Below are 23,482 nucleotides of genomic sequence, written 5' to 3'. Positions count from 1 at the left end.
TTCCCAGAGACCCCGCTCAGGCTTCTCACTGTGAGGTATTGTTACTCACACTTGGCCTGAGTGGGGAATCGACTGTGTGTGAGGGTGTCTTCCCTCTCCCACCCTCTACTGCGGGAGGTTCTGACGCCCCCCCCTCCCCTCTCCTCATGCAGTGTTACAAAAGCTCCAAGGACCGGCAGCCACACCTGAAGCTGGCACTAGATGCGTGCACCGTCGTCTACGTGCCCAAGGACAGCCGCCACAAGCGGCATGAGCTGCGCTTCTCCCAGGGGGCCACGGAGGTGTTGGTGCTGGCTCTGCAGAGCAGGGAGCAGGCTGAGGAGTGGCTGAAGGTACGCATGCCCAGGACACACCGGATGCCGCTATCCTGCCCTCCCTCCCTCCCTTCCTCTCTTTCCCCAAGCTGGGGTTCTAACCTTGGTAGTACCAAGCCTTATCTAGGGGAGAAGGGATCCAGGGGGTCCCTGTGCATGACTAAGACTCACATCAAATGGGCCTTGGATATTCACAACAAACACACCTCATACAGGAGGTCTATAATCTTCCCGTTATTGAACTTTCCTATACAGCAGCCTACTGTTTGCCCAACCTACACTCCTGGAATGGTGTGCATCAATGCCTTTGAAAGCTGGTTTTATCATTAGGCCAGCCAGCCCTTCTAATTTAAAAATAGGGGAGGGGGGAATCCCTTTCTTGTTTTTAGATGGGAATGTGCATTGTGGTAATAGCCGCTGGAGTCCAGCATCTTTATGATGTCACAGATCCATGAAGCCACCATGTATTAATCACATTGTACCATGCAGTGTGCCAAAGCCTCATATATATGACCATTAGGGCTGTTATGACTTACATTCAAAGGTGGGTAAACTGAGGCACAGAGAACTTAATGGGATTGCCAAATGTCGCAGACAGCATCAAGTGATCGGGACCAAGATGTGAGGCTAAGTCGATCTACTCCACAGTAGGCATGGTGGCATAGTAATGATAAGGGAAGACTTTGGTGGTACATGGATTTGAGTCCAAGTTCCAGAAACGAACAACATTCCCTAGCTGTGAGATCTTCTGCAAATGACATTGCTTTCCTGTGCCTCAGTTTCCCCATCTCTTAAATGATTCTTTTAAGGATTTGACACGAGTTGGCCCAGTGCCTGTCAGACAGTAAGTGAACAGCAGTGTTGGTTAGCTTCTGTTGGTGGTAACCATGGCACTACCCTGCCCTCAGTCCTCTCCAGCAGACCCTCCATCCCTCTACCCCACTGGACACCCTGCTCTCCTTGCTAACCTTCCTGTCGGAACAATGCAACCAAGCTCCCTTCTCCCTCCCTTTCGGTGATAACCAGATCTCCCTGGAATGTCTGGTATTCTCATCCCTACCTTTGTGTCCAGAAGGGAAGGAAGGGAGAGAACTTACCTTCAGGAGCCTCAGGCTTCAGGCTCCATTTGCATCGGAAGTAGGAGTCTTGGGCCCAGAGTTCAAAGGGATCTGTCTGGCCATTCTGGTCCTCTGTAGCCTAGTTCAAGGCTTATCTAGCAGGCAGCCATGCGCCTATTTTGGGCGTCTGGCTCCTGCTGCCTCCTACCAGAGCCTTTACCTCCCTGAATCACAATCCTCCTCACCTGTAACTTGAGGATCACAGACTGCTGTGGGGATAAATGCTGCTGTCTGGGTGAGCATCAGATGGTGCCTTAGCCCAGGCTGTCCTGGAACTCACTCTGTAGCCCAGGCTGTCCTGGAACTCACAGAGATCCGCCTGCCTCTGCCTGAGTGCTGGGATTAAAGGCGTGTGCCACCACACCTGGCTTGGATGGCGACTTTTTCAATGTTATCACCTGCATGCTTATGCCTGAGTAAATGAAAGGATGTCAATGACATCAAGGTGATGACGCTCGCCACCTGCCGGCTGTGATAAAAGGCCTAGCTGTCACGTAGGCAGGCTCCCTCACCACTGTGACTCTTAAGAGTCACATCTCCCTTATCTGTGGCCTCACTCTCTTCAGACAGCAGAGAGCAGTGTTCTCATAGTGTGGATGTGTGTAGCAAGCCCTTTCAGACAGGCTCTGACAAGTCCGAGTTTGTGCAGATGGCTAATTCAGCCCTACTCTGCCTCCTGGTGGCCCTAATCCATCTTCACAACCGTCTTGATCCCACAAATGCCAGCCATGCTTCTGTCCCCAGAGCTTTTCCCGGGCACCTATTCCCAGCCCTGTGTTCTCTTCACAGGTTATCCGAGAGGTCAGCCGGCTTGGTGCCGAGGGCTTGGAGGCCCCCAGATCCCCAGTCTTTCTGTGTAAGCTGGATCAGGACAAGGTATGTCTGTCTCCGGTTGTCTCCTCTGCGTAAGGTAGTAGGCACTAAGCACAGGCCACGGACTCACAGCCTGGTGGTGAAGATACACACACCCTGTAGCATCATAGAAGCTAAGCCGCAAAGTGGCAGGTGCTTGGTGGTCAGCTTGGTGTCTGGAACAACCCTGCCATGAACAGCTAAAGGAGAAAAGATTTGGTTTGGTTCGGGCCCCCAGTCTGCTGGCCACATACTGCAGGCCTCGGGTGAGGCTGAGCACTGTGAGGGTGCTGGATTGCAATAATGGGAACAGGTAGGAAATGTTGGCAGGGCCACGCAATTCACCTCCTCGCAGACAGAAAGCAAACAGGGAGGCAGGAAGGGACCAAGTGTGTATCTTCTCAGGACATGCCCTCCAGTGACTTCTGGTCTAACACGTCCCACTGCCTCCCATCAGTTTGGGATCGTTCAATTTAACCATGAGTAAATCCACTGAAGGAGGAGAGCCCTTAGGATCCAGTCACTTCTCACAAGTCCCACTTCTGGAATGCTTGTGTTGGAGACAGATTTTCAGAAGCGCAAGCTGTAACCAAGTCCAATAGTAAATATGGAACGGAGCCAGCATTTAAGGCCACACAGGCTGGCTTGAAGCCCACTCAGGACTCTGCTACTGCAACAGAGCACCCTGACAACCACTGGGCAAATCCTGTAGAGAGGCTCCACCCGTACCCGGCCCTATGCAGAAACCAGTATGACCCCTGACCCCACTGCGCCTACAGCCCAATGGTCAGGCAGGCATGAGTCAAAACCATCAGACTGTTTATAACTGCTACTCTGGGTACAAGCTCAAAGAGGGTGCCAGGTTTCTGATGAGTGTCAGGGAGGCATGCTCCTGTCTCAGAGCTTCAAGAATATTCCTAAGGAAGTGATGCTTCAGACAAGGATGAAAGGGTCAAAAAAATAAAAAATAAAAAGGCGCTCTAAGCAGCAGGAATGAGCAGTAGAGCAGAGAAAATGTGGGACTGAAAGTGGCCTGTGTGGCATGGTCTAGAGATGGGGAGCTGTTAGAGGCTAGTCCTGGACAGGGATGGGAAATGGAACTGGGAGCTTGGGATGGCTGGAGTATTCGGGAACATGGATGCCTGTGAAGTGAGGGAGGAGCCCAGCCCTGCCCACACTTAGCTTTTGCCAGTAGTAAGGCCATAGGAAAGCAGCCCTGGAAGAAGGGTGTGAATGTGCGGGTGCACACTATGGTACGGCCTCTGGTGCAGTTCAAAGGCTCGACAGAGCAGCTGTAGGGCAGGCTGTGCCGTGGAGTTCTCTGCCATGGTTGAGTGTACAGAGAGAGCGTAGCTGATGTGCTTATGATGGTCTTTTGGGTGGAAGAAGAGCTGGGATGTTGTGTTGGTGGGGTCTCTTTCCATGGGATCATGAGACTGAAATAGCATCGCTGAATTCGTTACCAAGTGCTCACGGCCTTCCTCTGGGTTTCCCGTCTTGATGGAAAAGTTGCTATATACATGCTGTTGCAGAACAAACAGGGCTATAACTTCAGTTTCAAAACCTACAGACAAGGTTCTTCAAATGTTTAGACCACTCATCCCCTTCCTGATAGGTGCCTCCCCATTCCCACAGCTAACAAGGAATAGCAGCATTATAATTTCTTCCATAATTTCGGCTCTGCCTCCTTTGGAGCGTATGAATTTATTAATGAATCAATGAAGGTATGATTGTTTCACAGTTGGTATAATTAGTAAAAAACAATAGACGGGCAATAAAGGGAGTGTGTGTGTGTGTGTGTGTGTGTGTGTGTGTGTGTGTGTGTGTGTTCCTTCATCCTCTCATTCAAGGTAGAACTGTAGTGGATGTCTACTGATCATCGATCTGGTCTTATCCTGACTCCTTTGAAAACATCTTTTAGCTCACCCCTTTGCCTGTATGCTGTCACCTTGGTTCATCCCTTTCTGGAACTTCATCCTGATCAGCTTGCCTAGGGGCTCTTTAGCATCCAAGGTCGCCCCCTCCTGTCCATCCCTACAGTGCTACTGGATTACATTCACACCCTCCTTAAATGCTTGCCCTGCTCCCTATCACTTGCCATACAGTGCATATTCCAGGACATCGCTGTGGGCGCCTTATAATTAATGGCCCCACTCTCCCAGGGGAGTGTAACCTGAAGGCGTGACCATGTGTCAGTCACTGCCACCTTCCTGATAATATTGGTGTGGTATCAGGTACCTGAAAGCTGTTGCTTGGAGGATTGGAAGAAGACTGGGTGAATGAGGGGGTCCTTCTGAGAGTCCTGCTGATGTGAGGCTGTCTATGTCCTTCCCCAGAGATTGTCCCAAGAGAAACAGAACTCAGACTCCGACAGCCTGGGCTTGAATGACAGCAGCTCCACCCTCGGCCGCCGAGAAGCTTGTGAACATGGTAGGAGCTCCCACTCGTCAAAGATGGGAGGGACTTTGCCACAGGCACACCGTGGTAGAGCCTGGGGACCTGAGGAAGGCCACTGGGCCTTTCATATCTAGAATTATAGGCTAATCCCTGTGTGCAGGTTGCAGGGGCTGCTGGGAAGGCCAGAGATGGGTAAAAGTGGGACCGTGGCCTCCTTCCCCATCCCGTGTGACCCACTCCTGTGCCACCAGGCAAAGGGAAGAAGAATAGCCTCGCTGAGCTAAAGGGCTCCATGAGCAGGGCTGCGGGCCGAAAGATCACGCGCATCATCAGTTTCTCCAAGAAGAAGGCGCTGGCCGAAGACCTGCAGACATTTGCCAGTGAGAATGAGGTTCCATGCTGTGGTAAGTCTTGACTCAGAGAAGAAGGCAGTGCAGGCCCGTGAACCTGGGCTCCTGGAACTGATTCCAAGAAACTGTCAGTGCCTCAGCCCCTGGCCCTTTCCTCTGGATGGCTAGACTCCACTCTGTCAACATCCATGGCATGCATTCCTTCACTTCCGTGGGTGAAACGATTGCCTAGAGAAAGGAAAATCCACTGACCATCATTATCTATGATTCCTGTGAACTGAATCAAACCACCATCCATCTATATTAGTTTCCTTCTGCTAATAAGAGAGAGAAGTGAATTCACAGCATCTAACAGGCCAGATGTTCTGGCCTTGGTCATAGATACCTGTAATTCCAGAACTAGGGAGCTGGAAGCAGCAGGATCAGGAGATCAAGGTCATCTGTGTCTGCATAGCAAGTTCAAGTCCAGAGACCTGCCTGGACTACATGGGACCCTATCTCAAAAACAAACAACAACAAAAGTAGATAGGTTTCATTTATATGTATATGTATATGTATATGTAGCTTATATCCTGGCCTTTATAAGCTATAGAAAAAAAATAAGTTACCCAAAAACATGGCTGCTGCCCTTACGGAGTTGGAAGCATTTTAACTCAGTATGAGGAAACTCTTTGTAGAGACTGGAGTTGCTTGCCAGCAGGGTCAAACACCTTGAAGGGCAGTGGATTCTGGTTTATATACATATAAATGTAACTGTATGTAGATTACAGCCTAGTCTGATAAGGAAATTGGGATAAAAAATATTAAGTACTTTTCAAGATAAATACATGTTAGTAAAAAGTGTCTGGCAGAGAAGGCATCACTTGTCTCCTACAAGTGCTGTGGTCCATGTACTATAATCCAGTAGATAATCACCTGTTTTAAAGGGGATGGAGTGTGTCTCAATGACAGAACATTTTCCAAGCTGTGTGAGGTCCCAGGTTCCATATCCAACATATCAAAAAATAAAATCATCTATTTTGGATATGCAGAAATATTATATTAGTTTACATGGCGGTGGTGGCGCACACCTTTAATCCCAGCACTTGAGAGGCAGAGGCAGGCGGATCTCTGTGAATTTGAGGCCAGCCTGGTCTACAGAGCAAGACCCAGGAAAGGCTCCAAAGCTACACAGAGAAACTCTGTCTCGAAAAAACAAACAAACAATAATATATATATATTAGTTTAAATATATATATATATATTAGTTTAAAAGCTATAATTGTAGCCCAGCAGTGGTGGCACACACCTTTAATCCCAGCACTTGGGAGGCAGAGGCAGGCAGATCTCTGAGTTCAAGGCCAGCCTGGTCTACAGGGCGAGTTCCCGGTACAGCAAGAGCTACACAGAGAAACTCTGCCTCGAAAAATAAAATTAATTAATTAATAAAAGCTGTGATTATAAAGAAATATTTTATGACCATTGAATCATAGAATGTTGTGGTAAAGAAAAAATAAAAAATAAATAAAAACCTAAAATGCTCAGAGGAGATTCTCACTCCATCTGTGGTCAGTTGCCCAGCCAGCCGTCTGCTTGGGTTTATAAATCCTTACTGCGGCTAGACGATGGCGTTTCTCCATGCTGCCGCTAGGTGCCAGCATCGGCCATCATTTTCCGTCTTTCGGTAACAAATTCAGCTTCGTTAATGCGGAATGGAAGGGGCAGGTGTAGCTTTTGTACCTCTTCTGTAGTATTCTCGTCGGCCGTTTCCATCCCATTTGGTGTGGTCCTGGGGCTGTAAAAGGATGCGTGAATGGCATCGTCAATGTGCACTCACAGTCGGGCAGCTGAGACTCAAAGAAGAGGATGCCCAAGGTGCCGGGCCTTCCTGCCAGCTAGATCCCGAGGCTTGTGTGGATATCCCTAGGAGCCTTTGCCCGAGGAGCTCTAAAGAGGTCATCCCGCTGCCTCTTTGTTCCAGGCTACCTAAATGTGCTGGTAAACCAAGGCTGGAGGGAACGGTGGTGCCGCCTCAAGTGCAACACCCTCTACTTCCACAAAGACCGCACGGACCTGCACACCCACGTGAACGCCATTGCCCTCGGGGGCTGCGAGGTGGCCCCAGGCTTCGGACCCAGGCACCCGTTTGCCTTCAGGATCCTGCGCAACCGGCAGGAGGTGGCCATCCTGGAGGTGAGAGGAGAGAGTCCAGGTAGCCCCGGGGGTGGGGGTTTGGGGGTGGTCTTGTTGCTGCTCTACCTTAGGAACTTTGGAGGAAGAACCCAACGAGCTTGTCAGGTAACACAGGTATGCTGGGATTCCAAATAAACAAGGACTCGTGTTTTTAATATGAAAGTATCCCGGACAATTTGGAGACACACCCGCACTGAAGTTATTTGTTGTTTATCTGAAGTTCAGACCTAACAGAGCACTCTGTGTTTTTATACCCTAATTCTGGCAGCCCTCAGTCTAGAGCCCAGATTTGCTTATTTGCCCTGACCTCAGAGTTCCAGGTCCAACAGGCATCTCCTGTGGTCTGACTGGGATCTGATTCTGGAGTTCTGTCTCAGACCTTCCCGCAGGAACCATCGACCTCAGAAAACCACTGCCCTTCAGAGTGCCTGTCCCTCCCGCTGAGCAACTCCAGTCTCTACAAAGAGTTTCCCCACATTGAGTTAAAATCCTTCCAGCTCCCTACTGGCAGGGCCACGGCCATATTTTTGTATAATATTTACTTTTCTAGATCCCTGCACAGTGTCCAGCACACACTCTGAGCTCAGCAAGCTCATGTTGAACAACTTGTGAGTGGCGCCTGCTCCCTGCCCTTCCTACCTCTCGGAGGGTGTCCAGAGCACACAGACAACCCTCCATGTGACAGCCCTTTGGATGTTTAGAACTCAGAATGTTGACACAGGAGGAAAGTTCAAATGTCCGCCTCCCCACATTATAGACAAACAGAGGCCAGGGCAGCCATGTGCTTTTCAAGGCTCCAGAGTGCTGGGAACCTCTCCATCTGCCTCTGTTTTTCAGTTTCAACTATTACCTCTGCATCTTCCTGTTGAATCTCTTATTTCCCTTAATGTACACAGCGTTTTCCAGGGGTTTTTTTTCCCCCCTTTAAAATTTAAGTTTGCCACTACTAGCTAACTGATTTTGTGATAATGTTCTTTAAATCAGAATTAAGGATATGTTTAACTAGCCAGCAGTTTGTTCTGGGGAATTTTCCTATAAGTGGTACTATATTGCTTTGGGAACTACAGTTTAAGAAAAATTTGAGTTGTATGAGCCATTTCCTATTTAGAGAATTAATTATAAGTATGGAGGCTTGGAGAGATGGCTCAGGAGTTAAAAGCATTTGCTGCTTTGGCGGAGAACCCTGTCGTGATCCTCAGCACCCACAAGGTGACTCACAACCATCTTTAACTCCAGTTCCAGGGGATTATATGCCCTCTTCTGGCTTCTGCAGACACCAGGCATTAATGCAGCACACAGACATACATGCAGGCAAAACAATCAGTCATACACTTAACATAAAAATAACTTAAAAGCAATGTATGTTTTCAGGCTGGGGGTGTGGCCCACTGGTAAAGCCAGGCTTTGAATACACAAGGCGCCCTGGGTTTGATCCCCAGCATGGAAGAAAAAGAGGGAAGGAAGAAGCTTTGAGAACACCTAAATGCTGTTTTTATCCAAATGGTCAGATGTAAAAGGCCAGAGGGTGGAGAGTAGGGGGTGTGCCATCTTAAGAAGTAATCCTGGAGGAAGTAGTTTTTTGAGCAGATACTGGAGAGAATTCAGGAGCCTCAGGTTTCTTCATGTGTGTCTAGTCTAATTCTTCCCCCATCACTAAGTACTGAGTACTTATAAACATTTTTGGGTTTCTCTGACGTGAGCCAGAAGGCTTCACGGGGTGAAAGTGAACTCCACTGTGCCTCTTCTCCCCAGGCAAGCTGTTCAGAGGACATGGGCCGCTGGCTTGGGCTGCTGCTGGTGGAGATGGGATCCAAAGTCACCCCAGAGGCCCTGCACTATGACTACGTGGACGTGGAGACCCTAACCAGCATTGTTAGTGCTGGACGCAACTCCTTCCTGTAAGGGTGGTTCCGTGGCCCACTCCCGCCGCCGCCGGGGCGTAGGAGGGTGGGGGGAGGGTGGGAAGGGTGAGTCCTGCCTCCATTTCCAGGCTCTGCGTGCAGTCTTGAGCACTGGGTGGAGGGGAGGGGCAAGCTCAGGAAGACTGCTTCCTTGGGGAGGATGGCATGCTCTTCACCAGTGTCGGGAGAAGCATGACCTACCTGCTGCTCGCCATCCTGAGGCCTGTCTTCCGACTTACAAAGGGTGATGGGAATGAGCCACCTGTTGTCAAGGTTGTGAGACTCACACCAGCCTATGCGGTCCTCACAAGCACATGACCGTTCTATAGACATTAAAAACTGATGCCAGGGCTAGAGAGATGGCTCAGTGGTAAGAGCACGAGCTCTTCTTCCAGAGGACCCGGGTTCAATTCCCAGCACCCACATGGCAGCTCACACCTGCCTGTAACTCCAGTTCTAGGGGATCTGACACCCTCACACAGACATACATGCGGGCACCGGTGCACATAAAAATTAATGAGTAAAAATTTAAAAAAACAAAAACTGCTGCCAGCATCAAATGAGAGAAGACGGGAAGGCAGCGTGAGTCACAAGGTGTCACCAACGTCATTGTACCTTTCATGTTCTAGGTATGCGCGGTCCTGCCAGGATCAGTGGCCTGAGCCCCGTGTCTACGATGAGGTTCCTTATGAGAAGGTGCAGGTACGGTCTGTTCACACTGCTTAGTAACACGCCGAAGGCTGTCCTCCATTTCTTCACCAAACCTGTCTGCTCTCAGCGGCATGCCCTGTGCCTTCTCCTGGGGAAGGACCAGAAACCAGGCCCATTGCAACCAGATACGAGCAGGTGACCTTGCATCTAGAGGAGAGGGAATAAAGCCGCTGAGGGCACGACACATCTGTGAGCCAGGACCCTGCCTGGACTAGACCATACTCTGAGTTCTCACTTCTATGATCCCCCTTTTCTAGAAACATCCCCAGCCTGCCCTTTTGTTGCCAAGGTCTTTCTTGAATGCAACTTGAAGGTTTTGCTCAGTTGCAGAGACGCTAGTAGCTGAGTGGCTTAGTGCTTCAGATAGAGCTGGGCAGTGGAGGCTCGCACCTTTAATCCCAGCACTTGAGAGACAGAGACAGGCGAATCTCTGAGTTCGAGGCCAGCCTGGTCTACAGAGTGAGTTCCAGGACAGCCAGAGTTACACAGGGAGACCCTGTCTCAAAAAAAACAAACAAAAACAAAAATTGGCATTTCAGATATGAAGGCTAGAGTTAGAAGGACCTCAGCTTTTCAGACCCCCTGCTTCCCACTTCCCACCTCCATGTGGGTGTGTGGGTCCTTCTCTTCTCAGGAGTGTTTGGAGAACAAAATGAAATGATTCATGTTAAAAAGAAAGAAAGATATTAGCACAGTGCCCAGGCGGTGGGACGTTCTGTCCAGAGAAATAACAGTAAGTAATAACCTAGTAAGACGGTTAAATGACAGTGGTGTATCACACCAGAACTCCAAGACCTTCACTGGACTTGGAGCATGGGAAATACTCTTTTTTAAGGGGAAGATGGGATAGAGGTTTTTTTTGGTTCTTGGTTTTTGGTTTTTGGTTTTTCAAGACAGGGTTTCTCTGTGTAGCTTTGCACCTTTCCTGGAACTCGCTTTGTAGACCAGGCTGGCCTCCAACTCACAGAGATCCGCCTGTCTCTGCCTCACGAGTGCTGGGATTAAAGGCGTGCGCCACCACCGCCCGGCTTGGGATAGAGTTTTTAATTTTATTTATTTATGTATTTTTAGGTATGAGTGCTCTGTCTGCATGCCGCCCGGCTTGGGATAGAGTTTTTAATTTTATTTATGTATTTTTAGGTATGAGTGCTCTGTCTGCATGCATGCCAGAGAGAGCTTCAGATCCCCTTATAGATGGTTGTGAGCCACCATGTGGTTGCTGGGACTTGAACTCAGGACCTTCGGGAGAGCAGCCAGTGCTCTTAACCTCTGAGCCATCTCTCCAGCCCCGGGAAATACCCTTAAAGCACGAATGTGCAGCCAGTTCACGTTGTGTCACTTCCGTCTGTCATCGGCACCTCCCTTCCATGCCATCGCATTCCTCTTTTCCTCCTCTTCTGAGGGGAGACTGTGTTAGCAACTCAGAAAACAGAAGAATGCTTTCAAATGATATGAGGACGAAATGCCTGTAATAAAGACAGTCACCCAGTCTCTTAGCCCCCTCATTTGTCCTCTCAGTAAGTGCTCCAGCCTATGGTTGCCTTCTCCCTCCCACAGAGAGGTATGAGGTTCAAATGATACCGCTAGCGAAGGTGTCTGTAAACCGTAGAGTGCTGCACAAGTCTGTATCTGTACGGCCAAGATCTCAAAAGTGCTGGTCAGAAGCTCCCTGTCTGAATGGGTTGAACCCTGCCTGCGTTATAACCTTCTGCCTCTGTCCCCCTTGCCCAGGATGAGGAGCCCGAGCGTCCCACCGGGGCTCAGGTGAAACGTCATGCCTCCTCCTGCAGTGAGAAGTCCCATCGTGTGGACCCACAGGTCAAAGTCAAGCGCCATGCCTCCAGTGAGTCACGTGGTCTCTTCCTGCTCAAGGGAGGTAGAATAGAACATTGCAGGACTCTCAATACAAGATTTTCCCAGGGGTAAGGGAGTAGAATGAGGAGAAGCAGTCCATCAGGAAATACTCTACCCGAAGGAAAGTAGTGGGGCCTGGGCAGTGTGGGAGCACCTGCCAGGTATGGTGAGACCAAAGGTTCCAGTCCCCAGCACAGCAAGAGAAACAAGAAGAAAGTAACAACCCGAGGGTGGTCAGGGCAGAGAGAAGTGAATTGCAGAGGGAGGTTTGCAGAGAGACCGGAGTGCTTAGGTCCTAACTCCAGACGTAGACCCTACTTGGCTTACCCAGGAGACCTCACTTGGCTTTTACTGATTATTCAAAAGGCCAAAAGTGAAAGTTCATGTGAATTCTTTTTTATTTTTGAGATAAGGTTTCCCTGTGTAGCCCTGGCTCTTCAGGATCTCACTCTGTAGACCAGGTTAGCCTTGAACTCAGAGATCCACCTGCCTCTGCCTCTTGGGTGGTGGAATTAAAGGCATGTGTCACCACCACCCGGCATTTGAATTCTTAATATTAGCTGCTAATTTAAATGTTTCTTTTTTTAATTTATTTTTTATTTTATTTGCATTGGTGGTTTGCCTGCATGTATGTGTGTGAGGGTGTCAGATCTTGGAGTTATAGACAGTTGTGAACTCTCATATGGGTGCTGGGAATTGAACCCAGTTCCTTTGGAAGAGTAGTCAGTGCTCTTAACCACTGAGCCATCTCTCCAGCACCTAATTTAAATGTTTCTATACTGCATGTGTATTATCTGTAAAATAGTAGAGTGTTTAAAGGTATATAAGCATATACAGGGGTGTGTGTGTGTGTGTGTGTGTGTGTGTGTGTGTGAGAGAGAGAGAGAGAGAGAGAGAGAGGGGAGGGGGACCTTAACTCTAAGCCTGTCTTCTCCAAAGGACCAGAGTTTGTGATCTCTGATCTAGGGTAGTAAGCAGATAACCAATCCCTCCGCAGTCCCTGAGCAGGGGTGCCACAAGTTCCACAGCTCACTTCTATGTCCCATCTGTGCTCTCCAGAGCACACAGGGGACTCATTGAGGCCATCGAGAGCAAGCCATCTTTCTACAGGACAAAGTGCTGCTTCTTAAGGTGTCTTTCCCCTGCACCTGGACAGTCTACTCTTTGCTTTTTGAAGACATCTTTAAAAAGAAAAAAATTTTTTCTGGCTGGGTGGTGGTGGTGCATGCCTTTAATCCCAGCACCCAGGAAGCAGAGGCAGGTGGAGCGAAATCCAGGACAGCCAGGACTGTTATATAGAGAAACCTTGTCTCAGGGAAAGAAAAACAAAAAACAGAAAAACTTCTCTGTCCCCTCTCTCCATTACATTAGTATAAATCATTGCTCGTGAGACTCAGGAGATCTGTCTTCATTCTCACTTGACTGCGACATTGCTATGTAACTTTGAACAGGTCCTTTCTCCTGTCTGGTTCCCTCAGAATGAGGGAGGGATGCACAATGTTCTTGAGACACTTCATGCTTAGGCACTGGAAGTACAGGGCTTTGAAAAGGCCTGTTTTAAAATGGAAAACTATTCTTCATGTAATTGACACGCTGCACTCCCAGTGCTCAGGAGACAAAGACAGGAAAATCACTACAAGCTTGTAGGCTTATGCAGGCCAGCCTTGTTAGCATAAATAAAAAGGCTAGCCAGTGCTGCACAGTGAGACCCTGTCATGAAAAAATAAATTCACCGGGCACAGTGGCTCACACTTTGAATCCCAGCATTCCGGAGGCAGAAGCAGGCAGATCTCTGTGAGTTTGAGGTCAACTTGGTCTGCATAGTGAATTCCAGGACAGCCAAAGCTCCATAATGAAACTTTATCTTGAAAAAAATAAAATAAAATAAAAATCAATGGATAAGCAAAGTAGAAAACTGAAGTCAACATATCAGAGTAAAGAAATTACAAAATATCAACAACAACAACAACAAAAAGTAAAAACCTAGACCTGTTTTTTAAATCAAATCTCTCACACAAGAGCCCAGATTGTAAGCGCTGTGAAAATGGGACTGATCCAGCTGAGGTCCATTGGCCTCCCCATCCCCATCCCAGGGCCTGTAAGTCACATGTTTCCTGGAGAAACTAGAAGCCACATGGTGTAGCCCAGTGACATCCTGAGGCACACAGGAGGAAAGACTGGTCCTCAGTCTGCTGTAACAAAACGTCCTAAGCTAGATGACCTTTTTAAAAACAACAGCTCGTTTCTCCTAGCTTCGGAAGCCAGAGTCCAAGTCGGCAGGTGTGGTGTCTGGGCCATCCCCTGTTGTACAGATGGCTTGCTTGCTCTCTTTGAGACCACTGACACCACATGTAAAGGTTCTGTGCTTGTGATTTCATCACCTAGAGTAAGACAGACACTTAGAGATAACTTCAACTTGTCTCTAGAGCCATAAACAGTGGGACCTAACCTTTCTATGCCTGGCTTCCTCGGCAGTAAAACAGAGTGGTAAACACACAGCTAATAGTAAGTAGAGCCAAATAAGTTACACATGAATAATAAAATAGAGGAAGGTTAAACGGGAATTCAAGCAAGTAGCTGAGTGTAGCATACACTGAGTGAGCAACATGGTTCTGGGTACTTGCTGTTTGCCATTGTGTTGGACCTACAGTACACTCTTGGGGCTTTCTCTCTTCCCACCCTTCCCCAGCAATACAATTAGCAGGGCCTGACACTGGCCTGGGTCTGATCTGAGTCATATGTAGGTATCTTCCTTCATCATAAATACCTGAGACTTGACTCATTCAAAGCACATTTTTCTACAAAGCAAAACGGGTTATATATACATCACAAATTTTGCTTGATTATATGATACTACTATCATTATTTCCTAACATTTACTAAGCACTCATCACTTGCCAGGTACTATGTTAAGTACTTTTCCTTGATTATCACATTTAAATCTCCGCATGCTAGAAGCTGTTAGCAGTATCTTTATTTGTGCATAAGGACACTGAGGCTTTGGGGAAAGGCACAAAAGCACACCAGTCATTTGGTGTGACATCACACACCCAGTAAAGAAGGAATGCAAACCCTGATCTGCCTGGGTCCGAGTCCCTGTGCTGTGCAGCCTCCCTGTTCCTTCTATTCCTCGGCAGATTCACGCCAAATACACTTAAATAAGTGGGCCTAAACATCCCTATTTTGCAGATAAAGTTGAGGTGAGAGGCAAACTAACACCCCATGTGTACCTCACCAGAAGTCAGACCTGAGGACCTCTTGCTGTCCTGTATCTCTGTAGGTGCCAATCAATACAAGTACGGCAAGAACCGGGCTGAGGAGGATGCCCGCAGGTACCTGGTAGAAAAAGAGAGGCTGGAAAAGGAGAAGGAGATGATTCGGACAGAACTCACGGCTTTGCGACAGGAGAAGAAGGAGCTGAAGGAAGCCATCCGGAACAACCCAGGTACCTGCCAAGGTGTGGCCCTGGGTGCACAAGGGCACCTCAGCCTGAGACCTCCCCTTATTGTGCCTCTTACACAGATTTCCTAGTTTCCCAACCAGAAGAGGTAGGCTTTGCCCCCTTACTCCTCCTCAGTATCATTCATTGTGATTAAAGAAAGTGCTGGCAGTTTAGTAAGTGCTTCCAGATAGAGCATGGAAAGCACCCCCAGTACTGTGGACCTCACTGTGGTAAGAGGCAACCTGCCTACAGCAGTGCGGAGAGCAGAAGCATGCTTCCTGGGCATCTCGGAAGTAAGACTAATTTGGGCCCCACCCTCATTCACTTAGATGTAAGACGGTGGCCCAGGACTAGGTGTGAGGAACAGTGGTATTTTCCAGGATCCTCTTCTGAAATCCAGAGACCTCAACAGGCCCTGCTTGTCCTGGGCTTCTCTAACCCCATTTTCCACTGTGTTTCTTTCAATTCTTACCTAGCTGGAGTTCACCACACTTCTGCCTGGGTTTCTCCCACGTGTTCTGGTGAATAGGAAGTCCTGCCTAGAACACACATGGCCCTTTTGGAGCATAGAACCTATGGGCCTTTCCCTAAGAACAAAACACTACATCAAAATGGTCCAGGCAAATTCAGGGGCCCAATCTTGAGCCCATCCATATAGATCACAATGGACCTAAGATGAGGACTTCTGGTCAACCAGAGAATGAACACACGGAGCCATGTGTGGTGGTGCACACCTCTAGTCCCACCACTCAGGTGGCAGAGGCAAACAGATGTCCATGGATTGGAGGCCAGCTTTGTCCACATAGCAAGTTCCAGGACAGCCAAGGTTACATATCAAAAAAAAAAAAAAAATTGAAAGAGAGAATAAACACAGAGGAGGATGGCAAGGAAAAGCAGTTTGGTTTCAGTGGGGCTAGGGATGTAACTCAATGGTAGAACACTTTCCTAGCATGTGTAAGGCGCTGGACTCAATCACTCATACAAACAAACAAAAAAGGACAGAAACTTCCCAGAGGTAAGAACCATGACTTGGAGCAGACTGACTATTCTAGCCAACGTTTTTGTCTATATTAATTTGCAGTATACATAAGTTGTTATATTCATTTTTACTTATATTTGTCATACATATATACATATAAGATTCATATAAGTGGAAATGTTTGCCTGTTTTATTCACTGATGTATCCCAAGGGTCTAGGACAGTGCTTGGTATGTAGTAAGAACTCAATAAACAACTACTAAAGCAATGAGTAGATGCAGTTAGCATGACTATAAAACCTTCTAATGGAAGTTCAAAGATGGAGATGATTCTGGACTGAGCTAACGCTGTGGCTCACTGGTATAATGCCTGCCTGGCATTCACAAGGCCCTGGGTTCAATCTCCAGTACCACATAAACCAGGCACCATAATCCCAGCACTTTGGAGGCTGGCATTTTCCTCTGTACTGCCTGAGGCAAGCCTGGGCTACATGAGACCCTATTTTGGGGGCGTTTTTAAGATTTTTTTAAATAGGGGGCTATGGGTGTAGCTCTGTGGCAGAGTTCTTCTAGTATGCAAACCCTTAGGGTCAATCTCCACCCTCCACTCCCCACACACAAATGGAGCTTCTTAGCATGACAGAAGTATTAATGAAGATTTGTCAGCTTCAACTAAATAAGTGCCAAGGTCCTCCCGGAAACCCTGGTCTGCGGAACGCTCTGTGCTATGATTCTAGTACACAAGTAACAGGAACCAAAATCACACACAAAAAATGCAAACTGAAAACTGATGGATTAGCTATGTGTGGTGAAGTATTAGGGAAACAAATGATTTCATTCTCTTCCCCTTTGTGGCGACATAGTGGCTGCCACACAGTAGAAGCCTTCACCCAGTCCTCTGGACACCCCAGCAAAAGGGAAGTCTCTTCCCAGTGACCACCACCAAAATCTCAGGATGCTCTCCATTTTAATTCTTAAACCAATCACTGTGAGCGGAAGATGGGAGGTGATCATGGGCCAGGCCCCCGAGTTACATGGGACCCAACCACTCAAACTACAGGGAAGGAGAGGGCAACATTGGTTTTGCAGTGGAATATTAGGGTACCATTTCCTAAAGATGGAGGCTGGGTATATGATGGCCACACCACAGGGTGTGGCTGGTAACCCACCTCAAAACCCATCTTTTACCTGCACCCACACTGCTGGAAAGGCCCTTCAGGAGAGACAGATGGGACCTGAGGCCTCCCAGACTTTCTCATCAGTGTCTCTGGACTCAGGAGCAAAGTTGAAGGCCTTGGAGGAGGCCGTGGCCACTCTAGAAGCACAGTGTCGTGCCAAGGAAGAGCAGAGGATCGACCTGGAGCTGAAGCTGGTGGCTGTGAAGGAGCGATTGCAACAGTCCCTGGCAGGGGGCCCGGCCCTGGGCTTGTCTATGAGCAGCAGGAAGAACAAGAGCCAGGTGAGTCCAGCGCCTCCTCCATGGGGCAGCCACCTCTGAGCCCCTCACTCACTGCCACTGCGTTTGTTCTCACTCCCAGTTGTGACAGTCAAAAGTGTCTCCAGAAATGCCAGATGTCCCAAGGAGGGCAGGATTACCCCATTAGGAAGCATTGCTCTAAATTACCAGTGGTCATATACATTCTTCATCTGCATAGTACTGAACCAGTAGAGAGAGAGAGAGAACACATGCATACATGTGTCCTTATTTGTGTAGTGACTGTCTCCTGCCCCAAGTATTTTGTGTTTTATTAAGACTTGAGGGGTAGGGGTGCAGTGCCATAGTAAAGCATATGCCTGGCATGTATGAAGCATTAGGTTAGATCCCCAGCACCAAAAACAACCCGCAGGAGTTAGGCTGTTTATCATATCCCTAGCCTCTCACAGAGTCTGGATGGTAGGATGTATCGAGTGTTTGCTGAATGATTAGGTGCCCTCCCTGCTCTTAGATAACAAAACTGACTTGTCTGATAAGTATGAGCTGTCACTGGGAGCTGTATTCCAAGCTACTCCATGTGGGCAGACCACACCCCGTGATCTGAAGCTACCCAACACTTCCTCTCTTTGGGGGCCTCCTCAGCTTCAGTTCACAGGTGGAGAACCTGATGCACAGAGGCCTGGGGAAGCAGCTAGAACCCATTCCTTCCTCACAGCTGTGGCTTCTCGGCAGCACCCCCACTGCTTTTCCCGCCACCCGTGATCCTTTTGTTACCCTCTGGAGCTAGAAAAAAGAAGTCTTTTCTAAATGCCTTGCAAGGTTAGCTGTTAAGGTTTCACACCGTCTTAGTTAGGGTTACTGTTGCTGTGGTGAAACATCATGACCACAAAGCAAGTTGGGGAGGAAAGGGTTTATTTGGCTTTATTCTTCCACATTGCTGCTCGTCATAGAAGGAAGCCAGGACAAGAACTCAGACAAGCAGAAACCTGGAGGCAGGAGCCGATGCAGAGACCGTAGGGGGCGGGGTGCTGCTTACTGGCTTGCTCAGCTTCCTTTTTCATACAGATCACAGGATCACAAGCCCCAGGGATGGCACTACCTACAATGGACTGGGCCCTCCCCCATAAATCACTAATTAAGAAAGTGCCTTACATGCTTGGCTGCAGCCCGATCTTATGAAGGCATTTTCTCAGTTGAGGCTCCCTTCTCTCAGAAGCTTGTGCCAAGTTGACTTAAAGGTAGACAGCAGCCGGGTGGTGATGATGCGCGCCTTTAATCCCAGCACTTGGGGAGGCAGAGGCAGGCTGATCTTTGTGAGTTCAAGGCCAGCCTGGTCTACAAAGCTGAGTTCTAGGACAGCTTAGGCTACACAGAGAAATCCTGTCTCAAAAAAAAAAGACAGCACACACACTTACAGAGTTGAATATTAAGCAATTACCCAGAAGACTTAACAGGTGAACATAGTGTAGACAAAAAGACAATACCAGGGAGAAGTTAAGCACATATACATGAAGCTCTGTGTTTAATCCCTAGCAGCACTACCCAAAAGAAACAGTGTAGCTATGGGATTTGAATCCGGCTCTCATACTAAGCAACCATGTCACCTTGCATAGAAACTTGACCGTCCTGATTTCGTCTATAATGGGGTGATTAATGGAAAAGCCCATTCTTATAATGCCTGCCTGGTGCATAGAGAGAGCTCTGTGACGTTACCTGTCACTGTCTTTACTTCCCAGCCCCCAGCATCTTCTGCCTCCTGGCCTGTTCAGTAGCTTTTTTTTGTTGTTGGTTTGGTTTGGTTTGGATTTTTGAGACAGGGTTTTTCTGTGTACCTTTGGACCCTGGAACTCACTCTGTAGACCAGGCTGGCCTTAAACTCACAGAGATCTGCCTGCCTCTGCCTCCCTGCCTCCTGAGTGCTGGGATTAAAGGTGTGTGCCACCACCACCGGGCTGCCTCGTGCTTCCTAATTTAAAGCTCACTTACCTTTCTAAGTGCAGGTTGGGTGCAAATGGACAGCACTGTATCTCACTTACTTAAGGGTTTTGTTTTGTTTTGTCATGAACAGGAAACTACAAATAAACCCCAGAGCAATGCCCCAGAGCAATCTCTCCCTGTCAACTGTGTTTCTGAGCTGAGGAAGAGGAGTCCATCCATTGTGACCTCCAACCAAGGAAGGGTGTTACAGAAGGCCAAGGTAAACTGAGAGAGCTTAGCTAATGGCAAGTCACAGATCCCCAAAACCCAGAACACCACCTAGAGAGAAAGGCAGGGAACTGCCGGTATAGCCACGCACTAGAGCCAGACTCCTTGCCCTTCATTAACATGGTTCTAACAAAGCTGCCGTCTGGCTTCTGAGCCTAACAGCATTTTGAGGTAGTGAGGAGACAAGATCAGGGATAATGGATCTGGCCCAAGGCTAAGCAAGAAGCCAACACAAGAACAGAGAGCCTGGGGGCTCACTGTATGATGCTGGTCCTTAACCTCTTCTGTGTAATTCTTGGAGACAACTGTAACGAACATTTTGGGCTTTAGAAACGCATATATAATGGAAACACTCCAATACATTTCTCAATTATATGAGTAACTCCACACCATGGAGCAGAAAACACCTTATATTAGACCACATCAGGTTTTGCCACCAAATGAGTTTGTGCCAAACCACCTAGAAAGTATGCCTGTTTCAGGGTTTTCTGGATTTCAGAAGATACAGGTAAAATGGTGGGGAACTGAAAAGCAAATGTCAACATTAGGCACAGTTGCACACGCCTACAATCCTAGCACCTGAATCTGAGGCAGGGGGATCATGATTTCTAGACCAGCCTGGTCTATGTAGTGAGACCCTATTTCAAAAAAAAAAAAAAAAAAAAGATAAGCCGGGCGGTGGTGGCACACGCCTTTAATCCCAGCACTCGGGAGGCAGAGCCAGGCGGATCTCTGTGAGTTCGAGGCCAGCCTGGGCTACCAAGTGAGTCCCAGGAAAGGCGCAAAGCTACACAGAGAAACCCTGTCTCGAAAAACCAAAAAAAAAAAAAAAAAAAGATAGCAAGCTAATGCTGACATCTGCCTGGGTCGTTTGATCTAGAAGTACCCAGCCTTACTGACTAAGAAATGTGGACCAATGGGCTTCCTCTTCTTTAAGATGAAAAGCTACATAGCAAGGAACCCAAACAAGTCTTTCTTTTTCTCGTGGACTCGGGAAGGTTAAGACTTCACATGCATACATAAGTGAAGACTGGGATCAGGTCATAGTACGTACTCTGAAGTAGAATAAAGCCGAGGAAGAGGAGCAAGATGACAAGTGATAGATAGCAAAGGCCTTTGCAGTGGGTCATACACAAGCAGAGCCCTGAGGAGAGTGAGGAAACCAACGGGGCTGGAGGGACGGGGGAGCCAGAAAGAGAAGAGCATGTGCCAAGTCCTTACTTGTTTGTGGACAAGCAGGCAGAAGGGGGAGCACCCAGAACGAGAGGCAAGAGGAACGACCAGGCCAGAGTGCCCAGCCCAGGGGCCAGCAGACTTCTCCTGGGAAAGCCTTGGCTTCTCAGGAACTATTTCACACATTGTGGGCTGTACGGCCTGTGTCAATTCTGCCGCTGTGACTGGAGAGCAGGCCCAGACAATAACCATGAAGAGTATGACTATGTCCCAATACTTACAGGCACTGAAATTTCAATTCTGTATCACTTTTACTTGTCACAAAATACTGTTATTCTTTTGGTATCTTTTCCAAGGGCTTATAGATGTGATAAAATGTTCTTGGCTGATAGATTGCATGAAAGCAGATAAGCCAGATTGAGTCAATGAGCTACAGCGAGTTCCTTATCTGTAGACTTCAGACCATTGGAAGAACTGTGGATTTTAACAGACTGAGCAGATTTGAGCTTTTTTTTTTAATGCCAAGTGCATTTTTCAAAGGCCATTTTGGGATTTGGAGAGATGGCTCAGTGGTTAAGAACACTTGTTCTTGCGGAGGACTGGGGTTAAATTCCCAGCACCCACCTAGTGGCTTACAACCATCTGTAACTCCAGGGATCTGATACCCTCTTCTGACCTCCATGGGTACCAGACCCACACAGTGCACAAACAGGTAAAACATGCATACACATACAGTAAACAAATCAATAATAAATAAAAAACACCCTGGCTAGGTATGTAATCCCAGCATTTTGGAGGCTGAAGCAGGAGGATCACCATGAATTTGAGGCCAGCCTGATCTACATAGTGAGACCTTGTCACCACCACTACACAACAAAAAGCTATCCTGACTACTCAGCTGAGAATGGAGAAAGGACTTCAGGCCACAGAGACTGAGGAGCAGGGCCCCATGGTCTCTGGCTGGCCAGTGGAGCTCTTCATACGGAATGCAGTGAGTGCTCCAACCTGTGGTCCCACTAGAACCCTCAACACCTGATTGTTTTTCTTGTCTTTCTGTGCTTTAGGAATGGGAAATGAAGAAGACCTAGGAAGAGTGAGAATTCCATCCTGAAGGAGTATCAGCTTGTCCACCTAAGGAGGAAATGCTTTCTTCACAAAGACATCAGGAAAAGACTGGAGCACCCTAAAGACCAGCTTGATTGTCTGCATGATTTTAAGGACTATGGGAAGGGAGACGTGGAAAGCATCCTTCCGGCTTTATAAAGGGGAGAGAAGGGAGTGGTGGGAGATGGAACCATGCACAGCTGTGAAGGTTTTGTTGGGTCTTTTTGCCTTCTGAAGCAGTGAAAGCGCATGTGAATAAGCCATCCCATCCTTTCTCAGCATCCCAGTCCCAGCCCTTAGGCAAAGGAAGACAGCGAAGAAGCACTGGTAGTGTCATGATGAAAGAAGATACTCCATCACCTGGAAACACTTAGGCAGCCTGCATCCCTGTTGGGCATTACAGACAACCTCCGGGCAAGGGGAACGGACCGGAAAATCAATATATCCCTGCCTGCGCAACAGTGAACAAAGGCTACTGAGAACAAACAAATTCCACAGTCTGTTTTAGAGCCAGGCAAAATACAGCCACTAGAACCTTCCAGGTTTGTGCATTTTAAAATCAGATTAGCCGAGTAGTCGGAGGGTAAAGAGGGTTGATCAGCTGGCCCATTTTAAACTCACAGTGGCAGAAGTATGAAGTTTGAATGTCCACACACTGTTGCATGCATTGGAGGGCGGAGTCAATTGCTGTCAGTCAAGTCCTTACCTATTTAATGTGACATCAAGGCTCCTGGGGCTGTCTGTGGTTGGAAGACTGTCTTCAGCCTAATGAAGTCTTCATCTTGTACAAGGAGACCCATAAGCCTGTCTCCGTATCTGCTACGAAGTGAAACTATTGAGGAAAACCAACAGGATGGTGGCTCATTTCTGCCACAAGGGTGCTAAGCCTTTTCCAAACACTTGATATTTTTATAGGACCTCAAGTCCTAGGCAACCTCTTTTCTATGCCATTCATGACTGTCTCAACACTGGGCTTTTAGGTTGATTTTTAACATATTCATCTCCAATAAAGATGAAACTGTTCAACTCTGAGAGGTCGCTGGCACTTGGGGAGTAGGGGGAAGCTGTGTGTCTCAGAAAAACCAGTGGATGGTTTGCTAGTCTTGGCATGTTACCCACCTAAGGCTTAACATACTTCAGCCTCATTGAAACCTTATCAGTCTTTGAAGCAGCTGGAGATTGGAGCAGGCAACTCACCTCACTGGTAGGGCAGACACATTAGGGGTCATGGTTCTGTGTCCAGACAGGGCTGACTGCTGCTAACTGCAGGATTATCTCAGGAAATTCATTCAACCCCTCTGGCTTTCATTGTGAGAACAGGCTAAGTGATTGTACTCTCCTCCCAAGACTCCTGGTGGGTATTAAATGAGATAAATCATGAGAAGCATCTTCTATATTGTTTAAAGTTGAAAATGCCCAAGTCAGAAGTGGATTTTAGAATCAGCTAGATGAGAAAGGTCTGACTCAAAAACCTTT

General features: G+C 47.9%; 1 protein-coding gene across 1 annotated transcript in view; it reads left to right on the top strand.

The window, feature by feature from the left end:
* Positions 1-22,974, top strand: part of Afap1l1 (actin filament associated protein 1 like 1) — a 59,776-nt gene extending 36,802 nt beyond the window's left edge. Inside the window, exons 8-19 of the mRNA XM_059246519.1 lie at positions 153-332; positions 2,222-2,308; positions 4,621-4,714; positions 4,933-5,085; positions 6,992-7,203; positions 8,956-9,101; positions 9,734-9,806; positions 11,547-11,658; positions 14,950-15,114; positions 17,367-17,548; positions 19,593-19,721; positions 21,967-22,974. Coding sequence (XP_059102502.1) covers positions 153-332; positions 2,222-2,308; positions 4,621-4,714; positions 4,933-5,085; positions 6,992-7,203; positions 8,956-9,101; positions 9,734-9,806; positions 11,547-11,658; positions 14,950-15,114; positions 17,367-17,548; positions 19,593-19,721; positions 21,967-21,990 — 1,557 coding nt within the window. The 3' untranslated portion in view covers positions 21,991-22,974. The remainder of the gene's footprint in view (positions 1-152; positions 333-2,221; positions 2,309-4,620; positions 4,715-4,932; positions 5,086-6,991; positions 7,204-8,955; positions 9,102-9,733; positions 9,807-11,546; positions 11,659-14,949; positions 15,115-17,366; positions 17,549-19,592; positions 19,722-21,966) is intronic.
* The last annotated feature ends 508 nt before the right edge of the window (positions 22,975-23,482 follow it).

Source organism: Peromyscus eremicus, chromosome 19 (genome assembly GCF_949786415.1).
Source record: "Peromyscus eremicus chromosome 19, PerEre_H2_v1, whole genome shotgun sequence".
NCBI classification, from domain to species: Eukaryota; Metazoa; Chordata; class Mammalia; order Rodentia; family Cricetidae; genus Peromyscus; species Peromyscus eremicus.
The sequence above is the reverse complement of the archived record's forward strand: the minus strand, read 5'-3'. Positions and strand labels throughout refer to the sequence as shown.